This window comes from Bombina bombina, chromosome 6, assembly GCF_027579735.1.
Source record: "Bombina bombina isolate aBomBom1 chromosome 6, aBomBom1.pri, whole genome shotgun sequence".
NCBI lineage: Eukaryota > Metazoa > Chordata > Amphibia > Anura > Bombinatoridae > Bombina > Bombina bombina.
Genome location: NC_069504.1, coordinates 1,040,380,129 through 1,040,402,689, shown reverse-complemented (window position 1 = coordinate 1,040,402,689; position 22,561 = coordinate 1,040,380,129). Strand labels below are relative to the sequence as shown.

General features: G+C 42.4%; 1 protein-coding gene across 2 annotated transcripts in view; it reads right to left on the bottom strand.

Annotated features, from left to right (window-relative positions):
- Positions 1 to 22,561, bottom strand: part of LOC128664104 (hepatitis A virus cellular receptor 1 homolog) — a 168,120-nt gene that overhangs the window by 118,260 nt on the left and 27,299 nt on the right. For both annotated transcript variants that reach the window (XM_053718793.1, XM_053718794.1), the window contains exon 3: positions 8,818 to 8,868. In XM_053718793.1, the coding sequence (XP_053574768.1) occupies positions 8,818 to 8,868 (51 nt within the window). The remainder of the gene's footprint in view (positions 1 to 8,817; positions 8,869 to 22,561) is intronic.

Below are 22,561 nucleotides of genomic sequence, written 5' to 3'. Positions count from 1 at the left end.
TAGATAATGGAATGGAATTGGAAAGTTGTTTAAAATTGTTTGCTCCATCTGAATCATGAAAGTTTAATTTTTACATTAGTGGTCTTTAACCCTTTGAGTTCTAAGCACTTTCCCACCTGGGTACTAAGCTGTTTAAAGTTTTTTTGTATTTTGAAATATTTTTTTCAAAAAAATGTTTTCACAGATCCCCTGCATGAGATACAAGCTTGTAAGCAGCATGCCCCATTTTCCTATATTTAACATTGTTATTTTTAAATAAAGTTGCACGGTGACGTCTGTCACTATACAGGCCCGATCGCCGGGGTAGGAGCGGGTGGGAGCCCACAAATCTCCCTCAAGGTGGGAGAGTGCTAGCGACGGCTCTGAGCTGTCGTTAACACCTGAGTGGGAAACTCTGCGACGGCTCAGAGCCATCATTAGCACTGAAAGGGTTACTCTTTATTCCACCCTTTACAAATATATATATACACAAAAGAAAAATTTAAATATCTAAAATCATAAAGACAAAGAGAACAATACTCCTCTCCTCAGACAGAAAACAAAGCTTATGAAATAAGAATTCTATAACAAGGTGTATATTTAACATAGTGCGAGCGGACATGATACGATGTAGCGTATCATGTCCGCTGCACATTGATAAATGCCGCTGCTCCATAACCTGTCCGCCTGCTCTGAGGAGGCGGACAGAACTCACAAGAAATCAACCTGATCGAATACGATCGGTTTAATTGACACCCCCTGCTAGAGGTCGATTGGCCGCGAATCTGCAGGGGGCGGCATTGCACCAGCATACGCTGTTGGCATTTATCGATGTGTGGCGGACATGATCCGCAATATCGGATCATGTACGTCTGCACCTTGTTAAATAGGCCCCTATGTCCGTGGCCTCAGAGCAGATGGACAAGTTATGGAGCAGCGGTCTTTAGGCTCGCCGGAAACAAGGGGCATCAAGCTCCATATGGAGCTTGATAAATCGGCCCCCATGTGTGTATCTTGGAGGCAAGCACAAAATAGGTAATTTTTATTCCCATTAACATGTAAACTGCGAGTCAAAAATATCCCTAGTAATGATGATTTCTAACTCATTGGGGCCTATTTATTAATGTGCGAGTGGACATGATCCGATATTGCGGATCATGTCCGCCGCATATCGATAAATGCCAACAGCATACACTGTCGGTAATTATCATTGCAACGCCGCCCCCTGCAGATTTGCGGCCAATCGACTGCCAGCAGGGGGTGTCAATCAACTCGATCGTATTGGATTGGGTTGATTTTAGGCGATGTCTGTCCGCCGCCTCAGAGCAGGTGGACAGGTTATGGAGCAGCGGTCTTTAGAAACACGGGGCTTCAAGCTCCATACGGAGCTTGATAAATATGCCCCATTGAGTAATAATTATCTTCCCGTAAGATTGGTGAAAAATGACAGTGGTGCTGGATTTTGAGCTAACTTTTTATAAAAAATTGTGAATTTATTATTTAAAAAAATAATAATATTGGGTTAGATTACGAGTGAATCGCTATAAATAAGCTTTTTGCGCGCGTCGGGTAGCGCTCGCATTACAAGTTGAAAGTAAAAAGGTTTTGCACAATCACTAACCCGATGCGTGCAAAAAGAAGAACTTAGAATATTACAACCGCGTTAACATAATTCCCTCTAGACTTCAATAGAGTTCAAAAACTGCAAAAAACATAATTTATGCTTACCTGATAAATTTATTTCTCTTGTAGTGTATCCAGTCCACGGATCATCCATTACTTATGGGATATTCTCCTTCCCAACAGGAAGTTGCAAGAGGATCACTCACAGCAGAGCTGCTATATAGCTCCTCCCCTAACTGCCATATCCAGTCATTCGACCGAAACAAACAGAGAAAGGAGAAACCATAGGGTGCAGTGGTGACTGTAGTTTAATAAAATTTTAGACCTGCCTTAAAATGACAGGGCGGGCCGTGGACTGGATACACTACAAGAGAAATAAATTTATCAGGTAAGCAGAAATTATGTTTTCTCTTGTTAAGTGTATCCAGTCCACGGATCATCCATTACTTATGGGATACCAATACCAAAGCTAAAGTACACAGATGATGGGAGGGACAAGGCAGGGATTAAGCGGAAGGAACCACTGCCTGAAGAACCTTTCTCCCAAAAACAGCCTCCGAAGAAGCAAAAGTATCAAATTTGTAAAATTTTGAAAAAGTGTGAAGTGAAGACCAAGTCGCGGCCTTGCAAATCTGTTCAACAGAGGCCTCATTTTTAAAGGCCCAGGTGGAAGCCACAGCTCTAGTAGAATGAGCTGTAATTCTTTCAGGGGGCTGCTGTCCAGCAGTCTCATAGGCTAGGCGTATAATACTCCGAAGCCAAAAGGAAAGAGAGGTTGCCGAAGCTTTTTGACCTCTCCTCTGTCCAGAATAAACGACAAACAGGGAAGATGTTTGACGAAAATCTTTAGTAGCTTGTAAGTAAAACTTCAAGGCACGGACTACGTCCAGATTATGTAAAAGACGTTCCTTCTTTGAAGAAGGATTAGGACACAATGATGGAACAACAATCTCTTGATTGATATTCTTGTTAGAAACCACCTTAGGTAAAAACCCAGGTTTGGTACGCAGAACTACCTTATCTGCATGAAAAATCAGATAAGGAGAATCACATTGTAAGGCAGATAGCTCAGAGACTCTCCGAGCCGAGGAAATAGCCATCAAAAACAGAACTTTCCAAGATAAAAGCTTAATATCAATGGAATGAAGGGGTTCAAACGGAACTCCTTGAAGAACTTTAAGAACCAAGTTTAAGCTCCATGGGGGAGCAACAGGTTTAAACACAGGCTTAATTCTAACCAAAGCCTGACAAAATGCCTGGACATCTGGAACTTCTGCCAGACGCTTGTGCAAAAGAATAGACAGAGCAGAAATCTGTCCCTTTAAGGAACTAGCTGATAATCCTTTGTCCAAACCCTCTTGGAGAAAGGACAATATCCTAGGAATCCTAACCTTACTCCATGAGTAATTCTTGGATTCACACCAGTAAAGATATGTACGCCATATCTTGTGATAGATTTTCCTGGTAACAGGCTTTCGTGCCTGTATTAAGGTATCAATGACTGACTCGGAGAAGCCACGCTTTGATAGAATCAAGCGTTCAATCTCCATGCAGTCAGTCTCAGAGAAATTAGATTTGGATGATTGAAAGGACCTTGTATTAGAAGGTCCTGTCTTAGAGGCAGAGTCCATGGTGGAAAGGATGACATGTCCACTAGGTCTGCATACCAGGTCCTGCGTGGCCACGCAGGCGCTATTAGAATCACTGATGCTCTCTCCTGTTTGATTTTGGCAATCAGTCGAGGGAGCAGAGGAAACGGTGGAAACACCTAAGCCAGGTTGAAGAACCAAGGTGCTGCTAGAGCATCTATCAGCGTCGCTTCTGGGTCCCTGGACCTGGATCCGTAACAAGGAAGCTTGGCGTTCTGGAGAGACGCCATGAGATCCAACTCTGGTTTGCCCCAACGATGAATCAACTGAGCAAACACCTCCGGATGGAGTTCCCACTCCCCCGGGTGAAAAGTCTGACGACTTAGAAAATCCGCCTCCCAGTTCTCCACGCCTGGGATATGGATTGCTGACAGGTGGCAAGAGTGAGTCTCTGCCCAGCAAATTATTTTTGAGACTTCTAACATCGCTAGGGAACTCCTGGTTCCCCCTTGATGGTTGATGTAAGCCACAGTCGTGATATTGTCCGACTGAAATCTGATGAACCTCAGTGTTGCTAACTAAGGCCAAGCCTGAAGAGCATTGAATATTGCTCTTAACTCCAGAATATTTATCGGAAGGAGTTTCTCCTCCTGAGTCCACGATCCCTGTGCCTTCAGGGAGTTCCAGACTGCACCCCAACCTAGAAGGCTGGCATCTGTTGTTACAATTGTCCAATCTGGCCTGCGAAAGGTCATACCCTCGGACAGGTGGACCCGAGACAACCACCAGAGAAGAGAATCTCTGGTCTCTTGAGCCAGATTTAGCAGAGGGGACAAATCTGTGTAATCCCCATTCCACTGACTTAGCATGCATAATTGCAGCGGTCTGAGATGTAGGCGCGCAAATGGCACTATGTCCATTGCCGCTACCATTAAGCCGATCACCTCCATACACTGAGCCACCGAAGGGTGCGGAATGGAATGAAGAATACGGCAAGCATTTAGAAGCTTTGATAACCTGGACTCCGTCAGGTAAACTTTCATCTCTACAGAATCTATAAGAGTCCCTAAGAAGGAGACTCTTTTGAGTGGGGATAGAGAACTCTTTTCCTCGTTCACTTTCCACCCGTGCGATCTCAGAAATGCCAGAACTATCTCTGTATGAGACTTGGCAATTTGAAAGCTTGACGCCTGTATCAGGATGTCGTCTAGATACGGAGCCACCGCTATGCCTCACGGTCTTAGAACTGCCAGAAGTGAGCCCAGAACCTTCGTAAAGATTCTCGGGGCTGTAGCCAACCCGAAGGGAAGAGCTACAAATTGGTAATGCCTATCTAGAAAGGCAAACCTTAGGAGCCGATGATGATCTTTGTGAATCGGTATGTGAAGGTAGGCATCCTTTAAGTCCACTGTGGTCATGTACTGACCCTCTTGGATCATGGGTAGGATGGTCCGAATAGTTTCCATTTTGAAAGATGGAACTCTGAGGAATTTGTTTAAGATCTTTAGATCCAAAATTGGTCTGAAGGTTCCCTCTTTTTTGGGAACCACAAACAGATTCGAATAAAAACCCTGTCCTTGTTCCGTCCACAGAACTGGATGGATCACTCCCATTACTAGGAGGTCTTGCACACAGCGTAGGAATGCCTCTTTCTTTATCTGATTTGCAGATAACCTTGAAAGATGAAATCTCCCTTGTGGAGGGGAAGCTTTGAAGTCCAGAAGATATCCCTGAGATATGATCTCCAACACCCAGGGATCCTGAACATCTCTTGCCCACGCCTGGGCGAAGAGAAAAAGTCTGCCCCCTACTAGATCCGTCGCCGGATAGGGGGCTGTTCCTTCATGCTGTCTTAGAGGCAGCAGCAGGCTTTCTGGCCTGCTTGCCTTTGTTCCAGGACTGGTTAGGTTTCCAGGCCTGCTTAGATTGAGCAAAAGTTCCCTCTTGTCTTGAAGCGGAGGAAGTTGATGCTGCACCTGCCTTGGAATTTCGAAAGGCACGAAAATTAGACTGTTTGGCCTTTGATTTGGCCCTGTCCTGAGGAAGGGTATGACCCTTACCTCCAGTAATGTCAGCAATAATTTCTTTCAAAAAAGGCCCAAATAAGGTCTGCCCCTTGAAAGGAATGTTGAGTAATTTAGACTTTGAAGTCACATCAGCTGACCAGGATTTGAGCCATAGCGCCCTACGCGCCTGGATGGCGAATCTGGAATTCTTAGCCGTTAGTTTAGTCAAATGAACAATGGCATCAGAAACAAATGAGTTAGCTAGCTTAAGAGTTCTAAGCTTCTCAACAATTTCAGTCAATGGAGCTGTATGGATGGCCTCTTCCAGGGCCTCAAACCAGAATGCTGCCACAGCAGTGACAGGCGCAATGCATGCAAGGGGCTGTAAAATAAAACCTTGTTGAATAAACATTTTCTTAAGGTAACCCTCTAATTTTTTATCCATTGGATCTGAAAAAGCACAACTGTCCTCAACCGGGATAGTGGTACGCTTTGCTAAAGTAGAAACTGCTCCCTCCACCTTAGGGACAGTCTGCCATAAGTCCCGTGTAGTGGCATCTATTGGAAACATTTTTCTAAATATAGGAGGTGGGGAAAAGGGCACACCGGGCCTATCCCACTCCTTACTAATAATTTCTGTAAGCCTTTTAGGTATTGGAAAAACATCAGTACTCACCGGCACTGCATAGTATTTATCCAGCCTACACAATTTCTCTGGCACTGCAATTGTGTCACAGTCATTCAGAGCAGCTAATACCTCCCCAAGCAATACACAGAGGTTCTCAAGCTTAAATTTAAAATTAGAAATCTCTGAATCAGGTCTCCCCGAATCAGAGACGTCACCCACAGACTGAAGCTCTCCGTCCTCAGGTTCTGCATATTGTGCCGCAGTATCAGACATGGCTCTTACAGCATCTACGCGCTCTGTATCTCATCTAACCCCAGAGCTATCGCGCTTGCCTCTCAATTCAGGCAATCTGGATAATACCTCTGACAGGGTATTATTCATGATTGCAGCCATGTCCTGCAAAGTAATCGCTATGGGCGTCCCTGATGTACTTGGCGCCATATTAGCGTGCGTCCCTTGAGCGGGAGGCGAAGGGTCCGACACGTGGGGAGAGTTAGTCGGCATAACTTCCCCCTCGACAGACCCCTCTGGTGACAATTCTTTTATAGATAAAGACTGATCTTTACTGTTTAAGGTGAAATCAATACATTTAGTACACATTCTCGTATGGGGCTCCACCATGGCTTTCAAACATAATGAACAAGTATCCTCTGTTTCAGACATGTTTGTACAGACTAGCAATGAGACTAGCAAGCTTGGAAAACACTTTAAAGCAAGTTAACAAGCAATATAAAAAACATTACTGTGCATTTAAGAGAAACAAATTTTGACAAAATTTGAAATAACAGTAAAAAAAGGCAGTTACACTAACAAAATTTTTACAGTGTATGTAACAAGTCAGCAGAGCATTGCACCCACTTGCAAATGGATGATTAACCCCTTAATAACAAAAACAGAATAATAAATGACAAAAACGTTTTTTAAACACAGTCACAACAACTGCCACAGTCTACTGTGATTGTTACCCTCCTCAAACACGACTTTGAAGCCTTTTGAGCCCTTCAGAGATGTCCTGTATCATGCAGAGGGAAGCTGAATGTCTCTGTCAGTATTTTTATCTGCACAGAAAAGCACTAAAATAGGCCCTTCCCACTCATATTGCAACAGTGGAAAGCTTCAGGAAACTGTCTCTAGGCAGAAATCAAACCAGCCATGTGGAAAAAAACTAGGCCCCAATAAGTTTTGTCACCAAACATATATAAAAAAACGATTAACATGCCAGCAAACGATTTATATTACATTTTTATAAGAGTATGCATCTCTATTAATAAGCCTGATACCAGTAGCTATCACTGCATTTAAGGCTTTACTTACATTAATCCGGTATAAGCAGCATTTTCTAGCAAATTCCATCCCTAGAAAAATATTAACTGCACATACCTTATTGCAGGAAAACCTGCACGCCATTCCCTCTCTGAAGTTACCTCACTCCTCAGAATATGTGAGAACAGCCATGGATCTTAGTTACTTCTGCTAAGATCATAGAAAATGCAGGCAGATTCTTCTTCTAAATACTGCCTGAGATAAACAGCACACTCCGGTACCATTTAAAAATAACAAACTTTTGATTGAAGAAATAAACTAAGTATAAAACACCACACTCCTCTTACGACCTCCATCTTGGTTGAGGCTTGCAAGAGAATGTCTGGATATGGCAGTTAGGGGAGGAGCTATATAGCAGCTCTGCTGTGGGTGATCCTCTTGCAACTTCCTGTTGGGAAGGAGAATATCCCATAAGTAATGGATGATCCGTGGACTGGATACACTTAACAAGAGAAATGTTTTATATATATCTTTATGTTAAAGTCCTTTGCCTGCCTTTTTCTTTTTCTAACACCTGAGACCTTATAACTCTTATAATTTTTTATGCAATTTTTTAATACTTTTTATTAGATAGTGTTATTATGAGTGTAACTGTATGTTTAAATATAATTTTGATGGGCTTTGTGCAAGTTATTTGTTGAGCGTAACAGTTAACCAAAGCTCTGAATTTGTGCTATCCTGATGAGCATTAAATTCAATTGCACTCAAGAGAACGCATTTAGGGGCCGAATTATCAAGCTCCGAATGGAGCTTGATGCCACTGTTTCTGCCTTCAAGCTCACCGGAAACATTAGTTATAAAGCAGCTCCATAACTGGTCTGCTGCTTTTCAGGCTGCTGTCTGCAATCCGCCCCATCCTATACAATCGGGCTGATTGACACCCCCTGCTAGCGGCCGATTGTCTGCGAATTTGCAGGGGGGGGCATTGCACAAGCAGTTCTGGTAAACTGCTTGTGTAATGTTAAATGCCGACAGTGTATGCTGTCGGCATTCAGCGATGTCTGTCGGACATGATACGCTACAGTGTATCATGTCGAACAGACATTAATAAATTGACCCCTTAGTTTCAACCTGTAATACATGCGCTTCTTCTCACATGCACAAAAAGCCGTGATAAACCCCTTTTAGCTTCTTCACAACAGATAGCACACCACTTGTAATCTAGCCCTTTATTGGTAAGTAATTTTTATCTGGCATATTATACTGGTGGCTGGATATATACAAGACCAACATCATTTAATCTGTTGTACAAAAGTAAAATGTCTACATTTTATGAAAATACATTCACTCCCAGGGGTATATTTAATAAAGTGCAGACGGACATGATACGATGTAGCATATCATGTCCACCACACATCGATAAATCTTGTGAATTGCTGGTGCAATGCTGCCCCCTGCAGATTCGGTGCCAATCGGCCACTAGCAGGGGGTGTCAATCAACCCGATCGTATTCGATCAGGTTGATTTCTGTCCGCTGCCTCAGAGCAGACGGACAGGTTATGGAGCAGGGGTACGGAGCTTGATAAATTGACCCCCATGTATACACATCTGTCATGCTGATTCATTTGAAGTATGTGTTTAATAATGAGCTTAGTTAACTTTCAAAATCTTATGTTTTTTTACTATGTTACTAGAGTATTTCTTACTGATAGAGAAATAATTTCCTTACCATGAGTATGGCGAGAAACGGCAGTGGTGCTGGATCCAGAATTAACTTCCCCTTGAAACAACAAAATACTGATTATTATAATAAAATAGTTGGTAACTAAGTTAGACCTGGCATATTGTACTGGTGGTAATAAATAAACAAACACCAACATCATTTCATCTGTTATATAAAAAAGGCCAATTTATTTCACTAGCTCAACATAAATCGTATCAGTTATGCTAATGTGACTCCATGGGTCCAATTTATTATGGCCCGAATGGGGCCAAATACATCTGTTTCCATGCGAGCCTTCAGGCTAGCCAGAAACAGGAGTTAAGAAGCAGCGGTCTTAAGACTGCTGCCCCCTAACTCGTCCGCTGCCTCTGAGGCAGTGGGCATCAATCCGCCTGATCGCATACGATCGGGTTTATTGACACCCCCTGCAAGTGGCCGATTGGCAGTGAATCTGCAGGAGGCGGCATTGCACAAGCAGTTCACCAGAACTGCATATGCTGTCGGCATTTATCAATGTCTGGCGGACATGATCGCTACAGCAGATCAAGTCCGCCAGATTCATGATAAATGGGCCCCTAAATCAAAAGAGACAAAAAAGGCGCTTCCTTGTGTATATCAATCTTGTATATGATGTGTAAAACAAAGCTCTCACAGATACCAGAGTACTCACATAAGTAGTACTAAGTGCTTCTCAGCGTCCGTCCTTTTCATTATCCTGATGAAACTGGCGGAGGCCTGAGAAACGCGTATTTCTGGAGCACTATATGGCAGCAGTTTTGCAAGAATGTTATCCATTTGCAAGAGCACTAGATGGCAGCACTATTTCCTGCCATGTAGTGCTCCAGATGCCTACCTAGGTATCTCTTCAACACAGAATATAATGGGAACAAAGAAAATTTGATAATAGAAGTAAATTGGAAAGTTTTGGAAAAATGGTTTGCTCTGTCTAAATCATATGAGAAAATGTTTGGGCTTTATATCCCTTTATTTAATTCTGTGTAATAACAGAGCATATATAATATGCTCTGTAAATGTAAGTGCACATGTACCAGTACCTTGTTCCTTAAAGGGATATTAAACTCAAAATGTAATCCCCCACAAAGGTTTAGTTTAGAAGTCGAGTGAAAAAATATGGTGCATTAGTAATGTTCAAGTGCAATCAATAGAGATTCTTTATTTGCTCTCATACTAAGTCCAAAGTTACTTCATATTACTTGAGCGATAGTCTAGAGAGCACTAACATCTGCATGTTGGATAGCCCAGGTGCACTAAATCCCTCACATAATAGACGCCTATGGGGGCACACAGTAATATTCATGTTGAATATTGCTTGATCACTAAGCCGATGTGCACTAAGGTGATGGTGTGGAAATAGTGAAGTTCTTTATGTAGAGTTCTGTGATATACTATTATTATAATAATGGGTTACTTCAGGTCTCAAAAAGGGCAACATTTTACACTGGTATTTTGGCTTTTGCTCGGGTGCCATAAGCGCAATAAGCTCGCTAAATGTTCCCTGCACTATTCACTGAAAATACACTTGTAATACCAGATTGTGTGTTATTCATAGCATGAGTCTGAAAGCAAGTTAATTACGATCCACTTGTTATCTAGTCCAAAACGCTTAATTTATGCATAATGAAAATATATTGCAATGAACTTTAATTATTTGTTTTGCCAGCTTTTCCTGTTAGTGCTTTTCTCTTACCCCAGAGATGCTGGATTGCATGCTGTGGAATGCAGAACCCTGACCATTCTATATGTTGCAGAGTGATTGGTTGATATGGGCAGAAGCTCATTTATTTCATTCGTAAATGGCCACAGTAATGGGTATGAGAACACAGCACTAAAGAAGAGACCTTTAAGGGGAGGGGGCGTTGACAACAAAACAATGCAAAGCTTGCTCTAAAAAATTATAGTTTAAATGCAATTAAAATATTTATTATGCCTACAGATTTTTTTACAACAATACAGTGATTAATTTATGATGCATACATAAAAAAGTGACTTGTGTGTTCTTTAACAAGCTCTAAAGTGCCATTGATGAATAGATTTAAATCTATCAGCTATAACTTGTGTGATATTTTCCCGGTCACAGTACACAGTTTTACAACTAGTTGTGAGCAAACTGATAAAATATTGTCCCAGCAAGTTTTACATACAGGGAGTGCAGAATTGTTAGGCAAATGAGTATTTTGACCACATCATCCTCTTTATGCATGTTGTCTTACTCCAAGCTGTATAGGCTCGAAAGCCTACTACCAATTAAGCATATTAGGTGATGTGCATCTCTGTAATGAGAAGGGGTGTGGTCTAATGACATCAACACCCTATATCAGGTGTGCATAATTATTAGGCAACTTCCTTTCCTTTGGCAAAATGGGTCAAAAGAAGGACTTGACAGGCTCAGAAAAGTAAAAAATAGTGAGATATCTTGCAGAGGGATGCAGCACTCTTAAAATTGCAAAGCTTCTGAAGCGTGATCATCGAACAATCAAGCATTTCATTCAAAATAGTCAACAGGGTCGCAAGAAGCGTGTGGAAAAACCAAGGCGCAAAATAACTGCCCATGAACTGAGAAAAGTCAAGCGTGCAGCTGCCAAGATGCCACTTGCCACCAGTTTGGCCATATTTCAGAGCTGCAACATCACTGGAGTGCCCAAAAGCACAAGGTGTGCAATACTCAGAGACATGGCCAAGGTAAGAAAGGCTGAAAGACGACCACCACTGAACAAGACACACAAGCTGAAACATCAAGACTGGGCCAAGAAATATCTCAAGACTGATTTTTCTAAGGTTTTATGGACTGATGAAATGAGAGTGAGTCTTGATGGGCCAGATGGATGGGCCCGTGGCTGGATTGGTAAAGGGCAGAGAGCTCCAGTCCGACTCAGACGCCAGCAAGGTGGAGGTGGAGTACTGGTTTGGGCTGGTATCATCAAAGATGAGCTTGTGGGGCCTTTTCAGGTTGAGGATGGAGTCAAGCTCAACTCCCAGTCCTACTGCCAGTTTCTGGAAGACACCTTCTTCAAGCAGTGGTACAGGAAGAAGTCTGCATCCTTCAAGAAAAACATGATTTTCATGCAGGACAATGCTCCATCACACGCGTCCAAGTACTCCACAGCGTGGCTGGCAAGAAAGAGTATAAAAGAAGAAAATCTAATGACATGGCCTCCTTGTTCACCTGATCTGAACCCCATTGAGAACCTGTGGTCCATCATCAAATGTGAGATTTACAAGGAGGGAAAACAGTACACCTCTCTGAACAGTGTCTGGGAGGCTGTGGTTGCTGCTGCACGCAATGTTGATGGTGAACAGATCAAAACACTGACAGAATCCATGGATGGCAGGCTTTTGAGTGTCCTTGCAAAGAAAGGTGGCTATATTGGTCACTGATTTGTTTTTGTTTTGTTTTTGAATGTCAGAAATGTATATTTGTGAATGTTGAGATGTTATATTGGTTTCACTGGTAAAAATAAATAATTGAAATGGGTATATATTTGTTTTTTGTTAAGTTGCCTAATAATTATGCACAGTAATAGTCACCTGCACACACAGATATCCCCCTAAAATAGCTAAAACTAAAAACAAACTAAAAACTACTTCCAAAAATATTCAGCTTTGATATTAATGAGTTTTTTGGGTTCATTGAGAACATGGTTGTTGTTCAATAATAAAATTAATCCTCAAAAATACAACTTGCCTAATAATTCTGCACTCCCTGTAGTAACATACATTGTAGCATAGTAAATGAGGTTGAAAAAAGGCTGAAGTTCAATGAGTTCAACCTATACAAATCTAATGAATTTACAAAAAAGCTCCAGTTAAGCTTAAATTAATCCCATTAAAAAAGGTGACCCATTTAACATAAGCAATCATATCCCTGACTAGCGAGAAATGCATCCAAACTATTTTTAAATATACCTAAGGTATTGGCCTTTAATACCTCCTTTGGCAGTGAGTTCCACAATTGTATTGCTCTTACAGTGAAAAAACGTTTCTGTTGCAGGAGATTAAACCTCCTTTCCTCCAGCCTTAAATTGTGTCCTCTTGTCACAAACAATTTTATTGGAATAAACAGAGCTTCTGCCATCTCTGTATATGGGCCTTGAATATATTTATATAAAGTAATCATGTCGCCTCTCAAGCGCCTTTATTCTAGAGAAGACAGACCAAGTTTGAATAGTCTTTTGTCATAGCTCAAATTCTCCATTCCCCTTAAAAACTTTGTGGCTCTTCTCTGAACTTTTTTTAAGTCTGCAATGTGTTTTTTTTTTCAGATCGGTCCCCAGAACTGCACTCCATACTCAAGGTAAGGTCTTACCAGCGATTTATATAGTGACATAATTATGCTTTCCTCCCATGCATCAATGCCTCTTTTAATACATGCTAGTATCTTATTAGCCTTAAAAGCCGCTTACCCACATTGTGCACCCATCTTTAGATTGTTATCTTTTACTACTCCCAAGTCCCTTTCCTCCTCTGTTTGGCTAAGTCTAGTCCCATTTAAATAATACATTGCCTGCTTATTTTTACATCCAAAATGTAGATGCATTTTCCCGTATTAAATCTCATATTCCATTTACCTGCACATTCTTCTAATTTTTGCAGATCCCCTTGTAAAGCAAGTTAGTCCTGCTCTCACCTAATGACCTTACACAACTTTGTATCATCTGTAAAAATAGAGATGTTGCTATTTAATCCTTGCTCCAAGTCATTAATAAAAATATTAAAAATAGCAGGGCCCAGTACTGATCCCTGGGGATCTATCCAATAAACAAGCTTATAAAAAAGGTAAAAAACAAAACAAAAACAACAAAGGCTCTATATCTGTTTAAACTGAGTGATAGCAAAAATTCTAAAAATTCTTTGGTACATTGGACAAGTTTTTCTTTGAAATACCTGCTAGTGATTGATTTAATACTGGACTGCGAATGACCACACTTTTTCATCCTATGCAATTCTCATAAATTGCAAAAGATCACAAAGTTTCATCCTCTCAATACAATAAAAAATTCTCATTGAATACCTCATAATGCGGTAGGACCTCTGATTCTTCTGGTGCTTAGGATGCTGGGGATTATCATGTAAATGGGCAGCACCAGCCAATGTTTATTTTTTGCTAAGAGGGAATGGGGCGCTAATGGAGCCTTCTCTCGTCTCCTGACCTAAAAGGCAGAGTGGCCCCTCATTTTAAAAGGGAGAAACTTCTCTTTCAAAGAAGAGGTCTCCCAAGCATACAGAAAGAAAGGGCATGCATACATTGTTAAAATAGGCTAGATCCAAATTTTGTATAGTTTTAAAATGTATCTACTATTTTTGTGTTTAGAAATGTTATTCCTACTTATTTTTTGCATAAACTTCAAGAGGGTACAAGGTGACAAAACGCAAGAAAAAACACAAATGCAACATTTAGATATGGCAGTTAGCAATCACGTTCTTATAATATTTCTTTGTATTTCATTATCACATTTTTGTGATTTTAAGCTAGATTAATTTCATCTTTTTAATCAGGATCTCTATCTGCAATCATGTCTTTGTGATCTGTATTTAAGCACTGGCCGTTACATCTTGTTTATTGGCCACCAAGATAGTTTGCACAGGATTTTACAGAAAACAGAATTCCCAAAATCGTGTTTTCAATAATCACAATTTACAATATCTAGAACATTGAGTCTCCATCTCCTTACAGTAACAGATTATTAATGACAATCCTCATTCTATACAGTGAGTTTGGAGGTTTTGCAGATATTTTAATCCTTGTAAATTAGTGGTTTCACAATTTACAGCATGAGAACTGCTGAAATTCTGTTATAGAAGATAAGTTGGGGCTACATCCTTCTTATGGAAATTAATTTCCCCCAGTATTCTTCTCAATTTTATTTTAAAATCTTGTCAGTTTACACTGGTTTTCAAACCTGTCCTCAGACCTCCCTAACAGGCCTCATTTTGAGGATATCTGAACTGGAGCACAGGTGAAATAATCAGCTGATTAGTAAACATGGTTATTTACCTGCTCTCAGATTATCTTAAAAATCTGTCCTGTTGGGGAGGCTTGAGGACAGGTTTGAAAACCAGTGATTTAGAGAATGATGTTTTCTTGATCAATGATTGAAAAACAAATATTTTTAAACATATTGGAAGTTTAAAAACATAATTGAACCACCATGCCCAGTATTCCCATCATGGCCATATGCAAATGGGATTCAGATTATTTAACTCAGAAACCTCAGTCTATCCAATAGTAAAATATCAACATGTACTCCTTTAACCATATTAACCAATTTCAGTTTTTGGGGATCAGCAGCATGATATTTTGACACTTGCATTTAAACTAAAAATCGAATTAATTTAAAAGAGGGGTTTTAAAACCTTTCATCAGGCCTCCCTAATGGGTCAGATTTTCAGGACTACCTTGGGTAAGAGCAGGTAAATAACCATATTTACTAATCAGCTGATTATGTCACCTGTGCTCCAGTTCAGTCCTGAGAACAGGTTTTAAAACCCCTGATTTAAAAGAATCTATCACTGGAGATAATTTAGGCTAAACTGAAACAAGTTTATACCTTACAAAAAAAGTGGGGTGTTATTAACTACAGTTGGACTAATTTAACATTACAAATCACATTTGGTATTCTATCAGGTTCTGGTTTAAAGGGCAGTAAACACATTGAGATTTTAATATTAAAGGTTTATTCATGCAGTAAAATAAGTTTGCTATATAACTTTTTTTGGCTCCATTATTGTGTAATTTTAAAATTCTCAGACCTTGAAAAGCAAACTACAGGCTTCTCAAGATTAACCCTGCTATATATCCTATATAATAAAAGGCCAAGTGTGTTTGTCCGAAGCTGTCATGCGCAGTAGAGACTGCGCTCAAGGACAAACATACCTGGCCTTCCAACTGACTTGGCGTGTGGTGGAGTGGGCGTGACTGGGCGGGTACGACGTGGGTGGGGCTGGGCATGACGCGGGTGGGGCTGGGCTTGATGTGGGCGGGGCCAGGCGGGGCCAGATGCCGGGGCCGACAGAGAGCTGTAAAGACGAGGGTGGATAGAGAGAGCAGAAGAGGGGGATAAAGAGAGGGAGAGAGACAGCACAAAATAGAGGGGGGAGAGTGCACAAAAGAGAGGGGGGAGAGGGCATAAAAGAGAGGGGGAGAGTGCACAAAAGAGAGGGGGGAGAGAGCACAAAAGAGAGGGGGGAGAGAGCACAAAAGAGAGGGGGGAGAGAGCACAAAAGAGAGGGGGGAGAGAGCACAAAAGAGAGGGGGAGAGAGCACAAAATAGAGGGGAGAGAGCACAAAAGAGGGGGGAGAGAGCACAAAAGAGGGGGAGAGAGCACAAAAGAGAGGGGGTGAGAGCACAAAAGAGAGTGGGGGAGAGAGCACAAAAGAGAGGGGAGAGAGCACAAAAGAGGGGGGAGAGAGCGCAAAAGAGGGGGAGAGAGCGCAAAAGAGAGGGGGGAGTTAGCGCAAAAGAGAGGGGGGAGAGAGTGCAAAAGAGAGGGGGGAGAGAGCGAAAAAGAGAGGGGGAAAGAGCGCAAAACAGAGGGGGAGAGAGCGCAAAAGAGAGGGGGAGAGAGAGCATAAGAGAGGGAGAGAGACAGCAAAAGAAAGGAGAGAAAGAGCAAATGAGAGGAGAGAGAGAGAGCAAACGAGAGGAGAGAGAGCAAATGAGAGGGGGGAAGAGAGGGGGGGAAGAGAGAGAGCACAAGAGAGAGAGAGAGACAGCAAAAGAGGGGGAGAGAGAGCAAAAGAGAGGGAGAGAGACAGCAAAAGAGGGGGAGAGAGAGCAAAAAAGAGGGGGAGAGAGAGAGCAAAAGAGATGGGGGAGAGAGAGCAAAAGAGAGGGGGGAGAGAGAGCAAAAGAGAGGGGAAGAGAGCACAAAAGAGAGGGAGGAGAGAGCACAAAAGAGGGGGGAGAAAGCACAAAAGAGGGGGGAGAGAGCACAAAAGAGTGGGAGAGAGCACAAAAGAGGGGGGAGAGAGCACAAAAGAGGGGGAGAGAGAGCGCAAAAGAGAGGGGGGAGAGAGCGCAAAAGAGAGGGGGAGAGAGCGCAAAAGAGAGGGGGAGAGAGAGCAAAAGAGAGGGAGAGAGACAGCAAAAGAAAGGAGAGAGAGAGCAAATGAGAGGGAGAGAGACAGAAAAAGAAAGGAGAGAGAGAGCAAATGAGAGGAGAGAGAGCAAACGAGAGGAGAAAGAGCAAACGAGAGGGGGGAAAAGAGAGAGCAAAAGAGAGGGAGAGAGACAGCAAAAGAGGGGGAGAGAGAGAGAGCAAAAGAGAGGGAGAGAGACAGCAAAAGAGAGGGAGAGAGACAGCAAAAGAGGGGGAGAGAGCAAAAGAGAGAGGGGAGAGAGAGAGCAAAATAGAGGGGAGAGAGAGTAAAAGAGATGGGGAAGAGAGAGAGCAAAAGAGAGGGGGGAGAGAGAGAGCAAAAGAGAGGGGGGAGAGAAAGAGCAAAAGAATGGGGGGAGAGAGAGCAAAAGAGAGGGGGAGAGAGAGCAAAAGAGAGGGGGTAGAGAGAGCAAAAGAGAGGGGGGAGAGAGCACAAAAGAGAGGGGGGGAGAGAGCACAAAAGAGAGGGGGAGAGAGCACAAAATAGAGGGGAGAGAGCACAAAAGAGGGGGGGAGAGAGCACAAAAGAGGGGGAGAGAGCACAAAAGAGAGGGGGTGAGAGCACAAAAGAGAGTGGGGGAGAGAGCACAAAAGAGAGGGGAGAGAGCACAAAAGAGGGGGGAGAGAGCGCAAAAGAGGGGGAGAGAGCGCAAAAGAGAGGGGGGAGTTAGCGCAAAAGAGAGGGGGGAGAGAGTGCAAAAGAGAGGGGGGAGAGAGCGAAAAAGAGAGGGGGAAAGAGCGCAAAACAGAGGGGGAGAGAGCGCAAAAGAGAGGGGGAGAGAGAGCATAAGAGAGGGAGAGAGACAGCAAAAGAAAGGAGAGAAAGAGCAAATGAGAGGAGAGAGAGAGAGCAAACGAGAGGAGAGAGAGCAAATGAGAGGGGGGAAGAGAGGGGGAAAGAGAGAGAGCACAAGAGAGAGAGAGAGACAGCAAAAGAGGGGGAGAGAGAGCAAAAGAGAGGGAGAGAGACAGCAAAAGAGGGGGAGAGAGAGCAAAAAAGAGGGGGAGAGAGAGAGCAAAAGAGATGGGGGAGAGAGAGCAAAAGAGAGGGGGGAGAGAGAGCAAAAGAGAGGGGAAGAGAGCACAAAAGAGAGGGAGGAGAGAGCACAAAAGAGGGGGGAGAAAGCACAAAAGAGGGGGGAGAGAGCACAAAAGAGAGGGGGGAAAGAGCACAAAAGAGAGGGGGGAGAGAGCACAAAAGAGTGGGAGAGAGCACAAAAGAGGGGGGAGAGAGCACAAAAGAGGGGGAGAGAGAGCGCAAAAGAGAGGGGGGAGAGAGCGCAAAAGAGAGGGGGAGAGAGCGCAAAAGAGAGGGGGAGAGAGAGCAAAAGAGAGGGAGAGAGACAGCAAAAGAAAGGAGAGAGAGAGCAAATGAGAGGGAGAGAGACAGAAAAAGAAAGGAGAGAGAGAGCAAATGAGAGGAGAGAGAGCAAACGAGAGGAGAAAGAGCAAACGAGAGGGGGGAAAAGAGATAGCAAAAGAGAGGGAGAGAGACAGCAAAAGAGGGGGAGAGAGAGAGAGCAAAAGAGAGGGAGAGAGACAGCAAAAGAGAGGGAGAGAGACAGCAAAAGAGGGGGAGAGAGCAAAAGAGAGAGGGGAGAGAGAGAGCAAAATAGAGGGGAGAGAGAGTAAAAGAGATGGGGAAGAGAGAGAGCAAAAGAGAGGGGGGAGAGAGAGAGCAAAAGAGAGGGGGGAGAGAAAGAGCAAAAGAATGGGGGGAGAGAGAGCAAAAGAGAGGGGGAGAGAGAGCAAAAGAGAGGGGGTAGAGAGAGCAAAAGAGAGGGGAAGAGAGCACAAAAGAGAGGGGGGAGAGAGCACAAAAGAGGGGGGAGAAAGCACAAAAGAGGGGGGAGAGAGCACAAAAGAGAGGGGGGAAAGAGCACAAAAGAGAGGGGGAGAGAGCACAAAAGAGGGGGAGAGAGCACAAAAGAGGGGGGACAGAGCACAAAAGAGGGGGAGAGAGCACAAAAGAGAGGGGGAGAGAGCGCAAAAGAGAGGGGGGAGATAACGCAAAAGAGAGGGGGGAGAGAGCGCAAAAGAGAGGGGGAGAGAGCGCAAAAGAGAGGGGGAGAGAGAGCAAAAGAGAGGGAGAGAGACAGCAAAAGAAAGGAGAGAGAGAGAGAGTAAATGAGAGGGAGAGAGACAGAAAAAGAAAGGAGAGAGAGAGCAAATAAGAGGAGAGAGAGCAAATGAGAGGAGAAAGAGCAAACGAGAGGGGGAGAGAGAGAGAGCAAAAGAGAGGGAGAGAGACAGCAAAAGAGAGGGAGAGAGACAGCAAAAGAGGGGGAGAGAGCAAAAGAGAGAGGGGAGAGAGAGAGAAAAATAGAGGGGAGAGAGAGCAAAAGAGATGGGGAAGAGAGAGAGAGCAAAAGAGAGGGGGGAGAGAGAGAGCAAAAGAGAGGGGGAGAGAGAGCAAAAGAGAGGGGAGAAAGAGTGAGCAAAAAAGAGGGGGGATAGAGAGAGAGCAAGGGGTGGGACCGCTGTACTGCAAAAAAATGGCCCGTGTACATGGGCTTTAGGACTAGTCATTCCATAATTGGCTTTAACGGATAAGAACTGCAACAAAAAGAAATCCACTTTATAATAATATTATGACCAGGACTACCCTTGCTTTGTTCTTTTGGTATTCTTAGTTGAAAGGTAAACCTAGATAGATTCATATGCTAATTTCTAAGCCCTTGAAGGTCGCCCCTTATCCCAATGCAGATGACAGTTTTCCACAGTTAGATTAGGCAATTTAGGTAGCATTGTGCTCACTCCTGTGCACTTACTTATCAGAGGTTACTGACTGGTTAAATGCAAGTCTGTCAAAGTAACTGCTATAAGGAGGCAGTCTGCAGAGGCTTAGATACAAGGTAATCACATAGGTAAAAAGTATATTAATATAACCATATCAATATGTGCAACTTTCAAAGCTTGTCTTTTTGTTCAAAAATGTCCTATATTTATGGAGACACATTTTGGGCTAATGTAGCCTTAATGATTAGGTTCAAGATAAATATTTAGACGTACTGCTTTATAAATGTGATTCTTGGCTATATTGTTTGTTGAATGTATTTGTGAATTATGCTGTGTAAGTGATATTTCTTTACGATCTTCTAAACTTTCACCATCTATGGGCGTGGAATAAAGCTTCCGTAAACAAAAAGGGAGGAGGAACTGTAATTCAGTCGCCTGGATGAAGCCCCATGAGTCCTGAGTGCGTAGGCTGTGTTTGCCGTATATGCAGTAGCTGTTTGAAGACATTCTGCTTTCAACAAATTGTGCCGATCAAAAAGACGCTGTGTGTTCCTAAAAGTGAGACTCCCTGAGCTTACTACCCACGTTGTTCCTATTGAGTTGGAGCAGGGATACAATTCTGCCAGTTTGGAAGGTGGAGGTGGTGAACCTTACGAAAACAATTTGGGCACTACTCTGTGGCGGATTTGTATATAACTGCCTTGTGCCCAGGTTAAGTGATCACAATCTCACACATTCATGCATTACTACTAAACGTGTGGAAATCTGAGCAAAGGATGGCCATGCTGCAAACTTTTTAAGTGAAATAAGTTTTGACTTTGTGCTTCTTATCCCTTGAGGAATCACAAGCATTATCCGCGAACCAAAATTTGGAACATTTGTGGTTCATTGTTCAGCTGATGGTTCAACAGTAATGCAGACCTATACATTGCTGTCTCTTTGTGAGACTGTCACAAATGTATCTATTTATACATGTATAGATATCATTGTAGTGAATTGAGAACATTGTTCTGCATCTCGGCTGTTACAAATATATGCACAAAGTCTGCTATATAGCAATTAGTCAGTATAGATCCCGTTATTTTCCCCACACTTGTATCTTCCCCTTCTGCAGCTGCAGTTTGGGCGATTGATTTGCTGGGTGTTACTGACTAATCTATATATGTGTAATATAAATTGGCACTGCCCTAGCTCTTAGGGGTGACATGGATCCGGACATTTGAACCTGCTCCGGCACTATCCACCAATGTTTGGAGATTGAGGTCAGCTGTGGTGTTGTCAGCCCCTCTAATATAAACGGCTCTACATGTATGTTTTGATTTTAAGATTTTCATTGTTTGATTGAAACTTTTTATGTCACTGTGTCTAAATATATTTTCATGTGCATTGTGTGTCAGGGGGTTTGCAGCCTTCACTCATCTGAGACATGTTACATGATATTTTATGTGAAATAATATTTTACTTTATTATAAAGAAGTCCTGAATTCCAGGTCTATATTTTGAACACTTCTGCATTTGTGTGTTCAGGTTCATGGCATCTGTCTGTGAATATATATTAGAATAACGTGTCTAAGGGTCCGCACCAATGGTTGTAATTGACTTAAGTTTGTAATTAATACCAGTAAGCCAAAAATACATTTGTTTTTACCTCCTGTATTTGGCAAGATATAAAGGGATCCCTTGTGCCATCGAGATTGTTGGTGGATTGTTAAAAAGGGCTGACATCTGTGTTTTGATGGCAGTCTTACTGAGAGGTGTTTTACTATACATCCTTGTGGGTAGCGATGCTTTTCTCATACTGGCAGAATTTTAAAAGCAGCATTGTCACCTACATTGAATGTGTAATGTATATGGTCCCTTTAGACAGTATTGTTTGGCAATAAAATGTACATGTGTCAACCAAAACAGTTTTGTTACAATATAATAGTGACACCATAACCATAGCTCATGTGAGAGACAACATACCAATATGGATGTGAGAGGATATCAGGGGAATTATCAGGATTTGAATGAGAGGTTGGGAGCAAAATCAAAAAATAGGAACCCCCATGGGGGGTGGGGGGGTTGAGAGGGGTAACAGGGATTTTAGAACCAGTGAAAGACAAGGTAAGATAGGGGAATATTTTCCCAGGAATAAGAAGGTCCTAGAGGAGCGTGTTTTAGGGTATATGACCCAGAGAATGAACAGGAATCCCAAAAGAACTATAGAAAGTGAAAGCGAGGATGTAGAGGAGGAGTGGTGTGTAGAGACAAGAAGGAAAAAATGCAAAGAAAAGCATTATTAAAGAACATGAACAGAAAACCTTTAACTTATCTTCAAAAACCCTGACACCAGAAGAATTGTCACTCCTGAAAAAGGGTTTATCCGACCTATGCACCAGCTAATGCCCCAAATTAATTTGAATTGTATATAGACTTACAGAAATTTGTAAGGAAGCTTACTTTGGCTAGACACTTCCAAATACTTGAGGACGAAAATAGAGGGAATATAATGACTATGGAGGACTTCCTAATTCATAGTCTAGATGAGTCCATGAGTACTATAGAACTACTAGAAGTAGACGGGAGTGGAAGATACAGAAAACAATTTTGAAGGACTAGTGAGTCTTTGGAGAATAAAGCAAAAAATGTCCCTATAGATCACACACTTTTGAAAAAGAAGTCTACCTTCTACCTAGTAAATTCTAAGGGAAACCACATACCAGTAATAACTGCATTATTGTAGAGGGAACTTAAGGAAGTTTGTAGGAGGGCAAGAAGAAAAAAGGTTCAAAATAAAAACTATAATTTGAGCAACAAAGAGAAAGTGGCAATATAAAATGTAAAGGATAATTTAGAAATAGTGACAAACTGTGCAGACAAGGGGGGAGGAGTGGTTATTCAGGATAGGGAT